This window comes from Alosa sapidissima, chromosome 3 (assembly GCF_018492685.1).
Source record: "Alosa sapidissima isolate fAloSap1 chromosome 3, fAloSap1.pri, whole genome shotgun sequence".
Taxonomy (NCBI): domain Eukaryota; kingdom Metazoa; phylum Chordata; class Actinopteri; order Clupeiformes; family Clupeidae; genus Alosa; species Alosa sapidissima.
This window is the reverse complement of record NC_055959.1, coordinates 6,826,838-6,839,337: the sequence shown is the minus strand read 5'-3', so window position 1 is coordinate 6,839,337 and position 12,500 is coordinate 6,826,838. Positions and strand designations below refer to the sequence as shown.

The following is a 12,500-nucleotide window of genomic DNA, read 5'->3' as shown; positions in this document are numbered from 1 at the left end:
ATTATGCCTCCTGGGGTATCCAATGAAAACACATGGCCTTGGTGTTGCAGTTGCGCAATGCCGCTGGAGTGTTAGTTTATGGTGTTAGGTTGAGGCATATTCACAGGGGAGGACTGTGGAACAGAACGGTGAATGTACAGTCTAACATGGCAAATGTTGTCTGTCAGGTTATGGTGGATGTCTGGGCTCTCACGCAAAGGAAGGAGGCTGTTACTGAGCAGAGGGATGGAGCTGCAGAGATGGACACTAATTGTTCTCTCTTTGTCTCTCTGTCTTTTTATTTCTGTCTTTCTCTCGCTCTCTCACTCTCTCTCGTCCACAGGTCAGAGTGGCCTGGGCAAGTCCACGCTGGTGAACACGCTGTTCAAATCCAAGGTCAGCAGGAAATCCTGCACCCCCAATTACGAGGAGAAGATCTCCAAGACAGTGCACCTGCAGTCTGTCAGCCACCGTAAGAAACCCATCTTCCAAGCTCTCTCCTTCTTTCTCCCTATGTCCTATCTCTGTCTCTCTGGCTTTCACGCACACACACACACACACACACACACAGACACACACACACACACTCACTCACTCACTCACTCACTCACTCACTCACACACACAGCCATTACAACAAGAACAATAACAAATCCCTTTTGCACCACTCAGCCTGAGTGAACTGAGATTGAACTCAGATGTGAGTATCTGTACATACAGAGTATGCATTCTGTGCATGTTTTGTGTGTGTGTGTGTGCGTGTGTGTGTGTGTGTGTGTGTGTGTGTGTGTGTGTGTGTGTGTAGAAGAGAGAGAGTAGTATATGCACCACACACTCACCTGATGTCAGAGTGACAGACACTGGCCCAATATTAAATACTGTTACAGACAGGAGAGCCTGGAGGTAGAAATAAATGTTTTCTGCTGTGTTTGACTTGGACTGCGGCCAAACTGAGCTCTTAGTGCATGCTTATATGTATGTGTGTGTGTGTGTGTGTGTGTGTGTGTGTGAGAGAGAGCGAGAGAGTGAAAAAGAGGAATTAAGATCCCTGTGCAGGTTGACGGATTAACACAGATCCATCACAACGGTCTTCAGGCGCTCAAGCGCTGCCAGTGCGGGCAGGATGCTGCCACTGGCCCCATATTTCATGGCACGGGTCAACGCACGACTCCTCCAAAAGAGACCGCCATTTATCCCACACGTCAAAAACTGGGCTCGCCTGACCACTGAGCAGTGTATAAAAGAAACAGATTGAATGTTTTTCTCCCATTGCCGCCTCTCTCTTTCTCCCTTCCTCTCTCTCTCTCTTTCTCCTTCCCTCCCTCTCTCTCCCTCGCTCCCTCCCATTCCATCCGTGCCTGATATCCAAGACTAACAGGGGATAAGGCGTCTAGGTTCTAGCGGGCTGTGCCTGTGCATGTCGGAATGGAGAGATGCTGCATTTTTGTGGACGTTTGCAGATCGTCTTGGAAAGAACGTTGTTGTTGGACTAGAAAAATGACTCGGAAATGTTTGAATTTATGAGACCATGATGACGCTCATGAGATTATATTTTTGGCTATGCTGAGAGAATTAGAAGGATTTGCTTTAATTAAAGGCTTTGTTGATAATTCCTGTAATGTCACGTTGTGATGGCACATGATTCTGCAATTCAGTAATGTCACAGCAGTGTGAGCCTGAAGAGCTGCCGAGCTCAGTTTTATAATGGGGCTCAACGGAGGTCAAGTGCAACTTGTTGCATACATACTGAGTGGCATAGCATTCCTTTAATAGGCCTGCATCCTCACCTGCACACACACATATATTCACATACACACACACACGCTAACACACTTAGTGAAGAGGCACTGAATCTTTATTTTGATTCTGTGGCGCCGCCACGCTCAGTTGAATAGAGGCGTGACTGCCAGATGGCGTAGCCTCTCATAGACCCTTCAACTAATCCTTAAAATGGAGCCATTGTCTGTGTGTGTGTGTGTGTGTGTGTGTGTCTGTCTGTGTGTCTCTGTTTGTGTGTGTGTGTGTGTGAGACTACTTTGAGTAATTAGCAAAGTCACTTACACCCATCCATCTTCATAACCATGTATGGATTCATTGACTGAATTTCAAATGAGGGTCTATTCAACACACAAAGCTACAGCTTGTCACAAATATTCACCCTCTGGTAATGACCACTGCCAACAACTCACAGAGGTCATTAGGAACTGGACTTTACTATGTACGTATCTCTGTGTAGCATGCGTCACACAAAAAAAACACTAAACAGACACATTAGCATCAACATCGTTGTCATAGATATGACCTTTTCTGCAGCAGCACCCAGCTTTTATTGCACCTCCCACCCTCAAATGCATCAGCGCTAACGTGAACAACAAGCTTGGACGACAGGCAGACTGCGGACCCACACGAGCTCCAAATTAACATTCTGGCCTGGGCTTTGCAGGGGCTTATGAATATAACCACCCCCAGAGCACAAATCAGCAACTGCAGCCACCGCCGCATCGCCACTGTTGCTGCCTCGCCGTCTGGTGGGAACCCGTGGACGAGACTGTATCTCTGCGGAAGGGCTTGTGGGCACCTGATGGCATTAATAGGCACGGCACATACGCCAGAAATTGATTGCTGCAGAAATGCCATCTATCAGCTGTGAAAATAACATCAGCGGTTGAATTAAAAAATATATCAGCCTATTTCTACAGACGGGGACAGGACCTGTTTGGTTAAGAATGCCACAAAGGGTTTCAGAACAAAGAAAATATGAAGAGGAACGATGTTTGCATTTACACAACGATAACTACAACAGACCCAGAAGATCTGGTCTGTCATGGGATTTGAGTTTTCTGGATGTAAGGACATCTGAATGAATGAATGAATGAATGAGCACAATGTGCACATGTTTGTAGTAGTGAAAATAAATAAATAAGACGCTAAAGGCTGAGTATAAATGCTGTGTCAGTTTGGAGAGGTGAAGGCCGTTAAAAAGAGGCCATCACTGACCAGCGTGTGGTGATGGTAGCGTAACCACCTCTAACTACCTCCGCAAAAAAGTGCCAGCTGCAACTTTGACAATAGTGTGGGGAAATCCAACAGCCTGTCCAAGAGAAGAGTAGACACACACACACACACACACACACACACACACACGCCTGCAGACATGGCTGTGCCCCACTCTGGTGTGGTCATTAGACAGGGAGAGTGTGCTGGCTAATGGCCACAGTGCTCACCGGCCTCCTCCAGCAGGAGAAATGCATGATGGGACGTGACCCCTGAGCTGATGTGCTGGATTCTGATGTTCAGGTGTCCAATTACACGGGCCTCCCTGACTGCCAAATCTGCCAAGGCCACATGAGGGCTTTGCTAACACTCTACCTCTCTCTCCTCTCTCTCTTTCTCTCTGTCTTTCTCTTCGCATACACACACACACACACGCACACACACACACACACACACACACACACACACACACACGTACACACACGTACATGTGCACACACACACAAACCAACAGACCATAGAAGGCTTGGCTCAGTTGCTCTCTCCGGAACATTGCAGATGCTAATTTTTTCGGTGGGGTGTCAGCTGACTGGACAGATGGATCTTGGTTTTCTGGTTCACATCTCCTTCTGGCTCCCTCTCTTCCTGTTTTTCAACTTCCTTCATCCAGTCCACTCGCTCACTCGCTCTCACACGTCCTATATCCTCTCTCGTATTTACATATCACTAAAGCACGTACTACACCTTATATTGTATGTAGGGTCTTATTTACCTACCTCTTCTACTTCCCCCTTCCCCCTGTACTGGCCCAAGCCATTCTAACATGAAACACTGCTAGTTTCCTCCCATCGAAGAAATATGTATGCTTTTGATGCATGATTTGCCCATATATGTTTTAAAGTTATTATGTAAGTATACATTTAGTCAGTCTGAAACCATTCCACATATCAGAATATTTTAGTAATAGCAACCCTAGGAGATTTATGGAGGGTTATTGGTGTGATGGTAGGTTTGGACTTGGCACGACTAAGTTTACCCATAAGACACTGCCAGCGCGGCTGCTGTTGCTGCTTGTGCTACCACTGTGATGATGGATGTGGGGGCGTACTGCTTCTGCTGCCGCTGAAATGGACTTGGATTAGAATGCAGACACTGTTGCTCGCAGTGCACACCAAGCCCGAGGTGGCGTGAGTGAGTGAGTGAGTGTGTGTGTGTGTGTGTGTGTGTGTCTGTGTGTGTGTGTGTGTGTGTGTGTGTGTGTGTGTGTGTGTGTGTGTGTGTGTGTGTGTGTGTGTTGTGGGGGTTGATGGTGATAAAACTCTCACGTCAGACGTGTCATCTGCAACCGCCTTGTTGCTGGACAGACTGAAAATGAGGCTGGATGTTTGACGTAAAGCTGGCCTTGTGTAAGGGATGATGAGTTGATATGAAACGGTGTCTTTATTCTGGGATTCGGTTGTCACTGAGGCATTTCAAATAAGGACGCGAGACAGATAGTGCACTGTGTGGAAGCCAGCTGTTACCTGCGTTGATGCGCGCTGTTGTAAACGCTCCAAATCCCTGGTGCTTGAGACACTGCTTTTGTGTTATTTCACGTGAGCGCTTTGTAGGCCTGTCAATTTGCGGTTGGCAAAGCATGATTTAGCTCAAATCTCCCTTTGGGAGAAGACAGAGAAAGAGAGAGATGATGTTGTCTCTTTCGCAATTCAGAAACACTCAGAGAGCTTTTCAGCTGCAACGCTCAAGTACCATGCATGTGGTGTGTGTGTGTGTGTGTGTGTGTGTGTGTTTGTGTGTGTGTATACACAGTAGGTGTACATAGTGGGTGTATTTGTGTTTGGAGATATTGAGATAGCTGTGGTGCAAGTCCCCTAGTTCCTTCTTCCCGAGAGACACCACCATGTGTTTGTTTGTGTGTGTGTGTGTGTATCAGTCTGTGTGTGTGTGTGCGAGTGTTTGTGCGTGTGTGTGTGTGTGTGTGTGTGTGTGTGTGTGTGTGTGTGTGTGTGTGTGTGTGTGTGTGTGTGTGTGTTCTCTCAGCCCTGGAGACACACCTCACTGCCTCTGGCTCTCAAGCAGGACGCAAACGCCCCGTAGAGCATAACAAAGCACCGTGCCTCACAATCAGCTCCCTCAGTAGACTCTCCTAAACTCTCCTTCACCTGTTTTGACCTACCCTTCATTCATTCAACCCAATTCAGAGAGCGACAACAACAACTGAAATGTCTCAAGGTGCTTTGCAGAACCCAGAGTCTGAACCTACTGGAGTGAGCGCTAAGGGGAACAGTGGCAAGGAAAAACCAGGAGAGACCTTGAGCAGAACCCTGCACCATCTTTCAACTTCATACAAATTGTCTGATATTTGTCCATTTAAATGGCATCAGGAAGTCACACGTCAGTAATGCATGGCTCTCTGGCATCAGTTGCAGGGGAGGGAGTAAAGACTCACTGACCTCCGACGCGGCCTTGACCGCTGTGACCTTTGTGAGCAAAAGTGCTGGACATACAGAGAGGCCCAGACTCGCGCCTCTCAACTCTGTGGCTTCCCTTTCGTCTCTCTCTCTTATCTCTACTCCCCCTCTCTCTCTCTTTCTCATCTCTTTCGCCTCTCTCTCTCCCTCTCTTGTCTCTCTCTCTCTCTCACTCACTTTCTTTCTTCTCTGTGTGTCTCCTTCATCGGCTGAATGGGAGATTCACAATCTTACTTACTTACAGCAGGTTGTCCACTGCCCACACATTCCCACTCGCTCTTTCACCGGCCCTTTTGTGAGTGCACGAGTCGGCGATGTCCACTGACAGTAGCCTGTGCATCAGTGGGGTTTCTATCCACTCAGAGGTTGTGTCAGTGGAAGCATTACAAAAAATACACCCTCTGCTTGAGCTGACCCTGTTCTCCAAGCTCAGCCACTGAGTGGAACTGAACATCTTATCCGACCATCTTAGGTTGCTAGTGTCCGAACTCGGAGAGCGTTTCTGGGACACAGTGTCCAGACAGCACAACCCCGCCACCTCCCACCACCACCCCCACCCCCACCCGCAATCCCCCCCCCCCCCGCCTGAGACAGAGAGCAGCTTAAGGTTCCAGAAGCCTGACTCTGACATGCAGTAACAAAAGCTGTCCCCGCCAGCCGCCACCGCAGCCTCCAGAGAGCCTGTGAAAGGAGAGACCTCGGAGACCCCGCAGCATGTTACACAATCTCACCACCGCAGATACTCTTAAGCATCCTAAAGGCCAGATGTAAACACTGATACCCGCTCACACACAGGCTCTCACACAGAGATACACACTGACGACCTATACTGAAAACTTTGTTGACAGAGACACAGAGCGATATACACACAGTCATGTATGAGTTGGCACAGATACTGACCAGTATTTGAATCTTTTATTTGGGCTGACTGCTGCACCAATGGTGTGTCCAAATGTTAGTACAGTATAAAAATAATGCTTACAATGTGCAATTTTATATAAATATATGTTAAGGAGGGGCTTTTTAGTATGTTAAGGGGAGACTCTTACATATGAAGGACTCAGGCATGATGACATCTTGTGTGGACACACTCACACACACACACATAAAGATGTACACATGCCTGCACATACCTTCAGAGAGCGCCATATAACTGAGGCGCACATACATGTGACCACATGCACAGCCTTACTGCAGGCGCTGTAGGGAAAGAGCATAAACACCAACAGGCACGCGCACACACACACACACGCACACACGCACACACACACACACACACACACACACACATACACACACACACACACACACACGTATACATATACACACACACACACACACACACACATGCACACACGCACACACTCACTCACATACGCACATGCACACACACACACAACACACACACACACAGCCACACACAAACACACACATGGGCCTGGAGGCACTATGTAAAAGTACATACAGTACACATTACTCACACTACCGTACACTTAAACAGAGACTCTCACACACACACACATATACACACAGCCCACCAGGGAGAGGAAAGAGTCTAATAACAAAACCTCTCAAGTCTCCACGGCCTTCTCCATGAAGTGCCATTAAGCTACATAGCTCCTATTAAATGGCTCCTTTCAGGATGCCCTCCTGTGAAGCCCTTCTCTGGGTCCTCCTCAGTCCTCTCCATGGAAACAGCCCCATCTCCGTGCTTAAACTGGGCTGCTCCTCACCACATAGCCCAAGGCATGCGAAGTAAGATCTCTCTGTGCCTTTGGGTGTAGATCTGTGGCACACTCATTACCGCACGCTAATCCGGTTCAGAAAGCCGATAGCGGGACAGATATGGCGTTGGGTAACCGCCTTTGAGCTCAGCGTCTGATTGACATTTTAATTTTCGGACACGTCGAGAGCTCCCCTATCTCACTGCCTTCAGAGAGGCGTTGATGGTGGCGACGATAAGCTAATGGCCCACGAGATTACGGTCATCCGGTCAAGCAGCGATCTGAGGCGCCTGGAGACCAGGAGGCAGACCAGGAGGGCAGGGCAGCGCAGTGTCCATCCTCAGTACAGCAGCTCGGCTCCTCAGCATAGCCTACCGTGTGATTTAGATAATGGGGTGTATGTGTGTGGAAGCACACCTGTGTGTCCGTGTGTATATATGTTTTACCTGTCGTATGGTGTACGTATGAACGTGTGTGTGTGTGTGTGTGTGTGTGTTTGTGTGTGAGTGAGTGTGAGTATTTTTGAGTGCAGGTTTGCCTTTGGAGATTATTGATTTATGCTTTGTGTATGTTCATTCAGATGTGGAGCATCTGTTGGCCACCACATGGCTTTAGTAATGGGATGTTTTGTTTACTATGTGTGTGTTTGTGTGCGCACATCTGTGCATTCACATACACTGTTTGTGGGTGAGGACATGTATGCTTTTGATTTATGGCAATGCCTTCTTTAGCGGTGCAAATATGCACAAGTACAAATGTACGAGGGGATACTCAAGCATGTGCGTGTACATGTGAGAACGTGTGTGTGTGTGTGTGCGTACGTGCGTGTGTTTGTGTTTGTGTTTGTGTTTGTGTGTTTATACATGTGACACCCCCCCCTACTTTGAGCTTGCAAAAGGTGCAGTGGTGTGGAGCCACAGGTGAGGGCCACTGCATGTTTAGAGGTCATTTCCAGCCTTTGAACACTTTTCTGCGGCTGTCTGGCCGCGGTGATTTGTGAGGGGGGCTGAATAGGGAACATCAAGTCCTCGGGCTGCTCCCAAACTGCCGGCTGTAAAGCCTGTGTCGTCCCTTTGATCCTCTAATTGATTAGTTCTTCTCTTTGGCATGCCCTGGCAGCTTTTATGGCCGAATCACACATGCACACGTACACATAAACACACGCACACACACACAAACACACACACACACATACACACGGACATACACACGCACACACACACACACACACCCACACAAACATACACACAGACACACACATAATTGACACACACACACACACACACAGAAAAAACACACAAACACAAACACACATGCACACACACTCACACACACACACACACAAACACAGAAAACACACATAAACACACACTCACACACACACACACACACACACACACACACAGAAAAACACACACAAACACACACACACACACAAACACACAACTGTTATTTTCACCTCTTTGCTGTTGTTTTTGGCAGCAGATGTTAATGTAATGGAAAGTTTTAAAGAGGAAGATGAATGACAGAGAGGACCTTTTTGTCTCATTTGTCCTTCTCTGCTGTCCTGTCTGTGTCCCCTTCTGGTCTTCTCCTGCAGTTATCGAGGAGAAAGGCGTCAAGATGAAGCTGACGGTGATTGATACTCCGGGCTTTGGAGACCAAATCAACAATGACAACTGGTAAGAGTCAGACAAGGAGAAGGAGACAGAGAGAGAGAGTTTGTGTGTGCGCGCGCGCGCGCGCGTGTGTGTGTGTGTGTGTGTGTGTGTGTGTGTGAGTGCGTGTGTGTGTGTTTGGATATATGTTTTTTTAGTCAAGGACACCACAGAACGTCTGGCATTTGATCTGTTTTTATTGAGGAGTTTCATGAGACAACAGACCTTGTAGCATAGCTACCCTTCACATATGACCCTGGTTACGGCCAATACACATCAAATACAATGCTAGCTTGCACAAACCTCTTGGCAAAACACCACACAGTCTCTTTTGTTCCCCTGACCATGTAGGCGGATTGGTCAAGTCCTTTCACAGGCTCTAATATTAAGTGACCTCTTGTGCTAGTTATTAAGGTTCAAGGTTAAGTCACGTAGTTAAGGCAACTGAAAAAGAAATTATGAGCAGTAAACCTGACAGATGTTTGATCTAAGCAGCATAGAAGGTTATTTGCATCAAGAAGCTTTGAAAAATGTATTCATGCTCCTGGTCTTCCTCCTCTTCCTCCCACTTCCTCCTCCTCCTACTCCTCATCTTCCTTCACCTCCCCCTCCTCTTCTTCATTATCCTCCTCATCCTCCTCCTCATCTTCCTTCTTCTCCTCTGTCTTCACCTCCCCCTCTTCCTCCCTCTTCCTCCTCCTCCTCATCTTCCTTCTCCTCCTCTTTCTTCACCTCCCCCTCTTCCTCATCCTCCTCATCTTCCTTCTCCTCCTCTGTCTTCACCTCCCCCTCCCCCTCCTCCTCCTCCTCCTCTTCCTCCTCAGCTGGGAGCCCATCGTGAGTTACGTGAACGAGCAGTACGAGAAGTACCTCCAGGAGGAACTCCATGTCAACAGGAAGAGGCGGATCCCCGACAGCCGCGTGCACTGCTGCGTCTACTTCCTGCCTGCCACTGGGCACCGGTGCGTGTCATTTCCTGTCACTTCCCTCACCATCACACTTCCGCTCACACACACCTTCTGCAAATAACCTTGGCTGGCACATGCCACACTGTTTGGAACTATGGGAAATGGCTGCATGAAACTGTTTTCATGTTGTCACTGAAACCACACTTTCATTTGGGGTGAAGGAGACGTCATAGAATCTCAGGACATGAACTGATCCATGTGTTACAATTTTATCTGCCATTATACTTTCACACTGAAATTCAGGCAGAATGTTGAGAGTTGTCGATACTTTCTGCAGTCGAGCAAAGCAGTTCAGGTCATTTGGAGATCTCCTTTTATGTGGAAATGCATATTAAGCAGTAGCACGGAAATGAATTTAAGAACTAAACAACACAGGAAGTTGACGTGAGAAATTCTGACCAGCACGTGAATGCATCCTAAGGCTTATAGTCGGCAGGTTTTAGAACACCAGAGGAACCGGAGACTTTTGTGCTGCGTTGGTCTCTTTTCCTTTCCAGTGGTTCCACCGACAAACCAGATACGGAAGTGAATCTTCCAAATGGACCTTTTGCAGAACCCCTAAGAAAATACTGTGGTTTGTCAAAAGCTCTACCCCACACTCTGTATTAGCCACAAATTGACCAGTCCACCCTAAAGATGCTGATTCAAGTGCAAGAAAAGCATGGTTTCCCCTCTCTCCCCGTGCTTCTGGTCAGAGACAGACGTTTTACGACGAATCGACAGGCTCTGGCCCTTGATTGAGATGTCGACCCGGTGACCTCGCAGTGAAACCCTAGCTGTTGAAAACAAATGCCTTCTGTCACCGGGGCGTCGTGTTGCGCCGAAGGTCATCCCATAAAGTCCTCAACCCTCCACCCCACACACAAGCACACACACGCACACACACAGCACCCTCAACAGTGTCAGAGCAGCAGGGAATCTGGACTCACGTCCATCTTGGTTCCTCTGTCTCCACAGAACAAACACACAGCCATGTTGGGGGGAAAAAGCCTCCCTGTTGTTGTCCCTGGAGAACAACAAACTGGTATTTAAATGCGTTTTCCAGATAGTCCTCTTTAAAAGCAATGGGCTGTGATTGTGGCGGGTGGGAGGTTGGGGGGATGCTGGCTTGGTCCGGTAGCGGTAGCAGCAGAAAGGACACATTCTCGTGTTTCACAGCTTGTGGAACACTTCCTCCACAGAGGGCCTCGAATCAGGCTGAGAGAATTTATAAAGTAAAGAAATATTCCTGAGAAATAGATCAGGCTGACAGCTATGTGGAAGTACTGCGGGCCTGGCATAACTCACTTTACCCCGCCACACTCACAGGAACGCAAACACACACACACATACACACACACACACACACAAACACACACAAACACACACACACACACAAACACACATACATACACACACACACAAAAACACATACACACGCACACACACACACACAAACACACACACACACACAAGCACACATACTTACACACACACACACACACACACACACACACACACACACACACACACACACACACACACACACACACACACACACACACACTCAGTCATCATTACTGCTCTGTTTTGAGCTGGCAGGCACATACTGTATATGCGGCTGTAGTAATGTTATACAGCACACCAGCCACCCAGTGCTGTGCCTCCGTTCTCCTCGGCATCATTACAGGGTGTCAGGCCATATGAACCAGCAACATGTAATAGCCGTCTTTACTCCCTCCTCCTTGTGTTTATTTAGACGTAACAGAGGTGTTATCTAAACATAAACATAAACGCAGGCTAATGAGCATCTATCTGTAATATAAGAGTTTTTTGTCTTGTTTGTATGCTCATCCAATCAACTCATCCAACTCATCGCTCATCCAATCAACTTCACAATAGGTGGGAGTATTGCTGGGGACCTAAGTAAAAGCAGTGTTCAGCATGTAGTTGGATGTGAAATGCTTAAGATATCATTAAAATACATTCCATGTATACTGAGCTCAACATTATGGTGACTAAAGTTGTATGTAGTGCTCCTGTAGACATTCATCACAAGGACACTGCACCAGGAGTGCACTGCACTATAACATTCCCCTTAGTTGGACTGAATTGACTGGAGGGGAGGCACTGTAAAAAGCATCATTTTTGTGTTCTAACCTTAAATACCTGAAGTGAAGAAGGTAGCACAGGCCCAGCCATTCATGATAAAGTAGACTGTTCTCCATTTCACCAATTTATTTTGGCCATGTCAGACCAACATGTCAACCTTCAGCCTTCATCAGAGCATTACAGTCTGCTTTGTCATGAAGACCTTTGTGTGTGTGCTACCTTCTTACCTTAAGGTACTTCAGGTTAGTTTTGGTCTAGTGCCACAAACAAAGACTGGGAAGGCTCGGAACATTCTGTCCAAGATGTAGCTCATATTTTGTGTTATCTCTCTCTCTCTCTCTCTCTCTCTCTCTCTCTCTCTCTCTCTCTCTCTCTCTCTCTCTCTCTCCTGTTGCTAGGTTACGGTCCATTGATATCGAGTTCATGAAGAGGCTTGGGAAGATCGTGAGCATTGTGCCAGTCATCGCCAAAGCCGATACGCTCACCATGGAGGAGCGTCTGGAGTTCAAGCAGCGGGTGAGTCCAGAGGTACTGCGCAGTGCTCGCCACCAGGGGGCTCTGCTGCGCTGTATGTGTATCTCTGCAAATGGTGTAGCTAGCGGTGGAGTTAGCCATT

The 12,500-nt window shown here is 47.6% G+C and overlaps 1 protein-coding gene across 5 annotated transcripts in view; it reads left to right on the top strand.

Annotated features, from left to right (window-relative positions):
- sept12 (septin 12) overlaps positions 1–12,500 on the top strand; it is a 95,638-nt gene that overhangs the window by 73,890 nt on the left and 9,248 nt on the right. For all 5 annotated transcript variants that reach the window (XM_042085628.1, XM_042085627.1, XM_042085631.1 and 2 more), the window contains 4 exons: positions 323–451; positions 8,768–8,849; positions 9,650–9,787; positions 12,283–12,400. In XM_042085628.1, the coding sequence (XP_041941562.1) occupies positions 323–451; positions 8,768–8,849; positions 9,650–9,787; positions 12,283–12,400 (467 nt within the window). The remainder of the gene's footprint in view (positions 1–322; positions 452–8,767; positions 8,850–9,649; positions 9,788–12,282; positions 12,401–12,500) is intronic.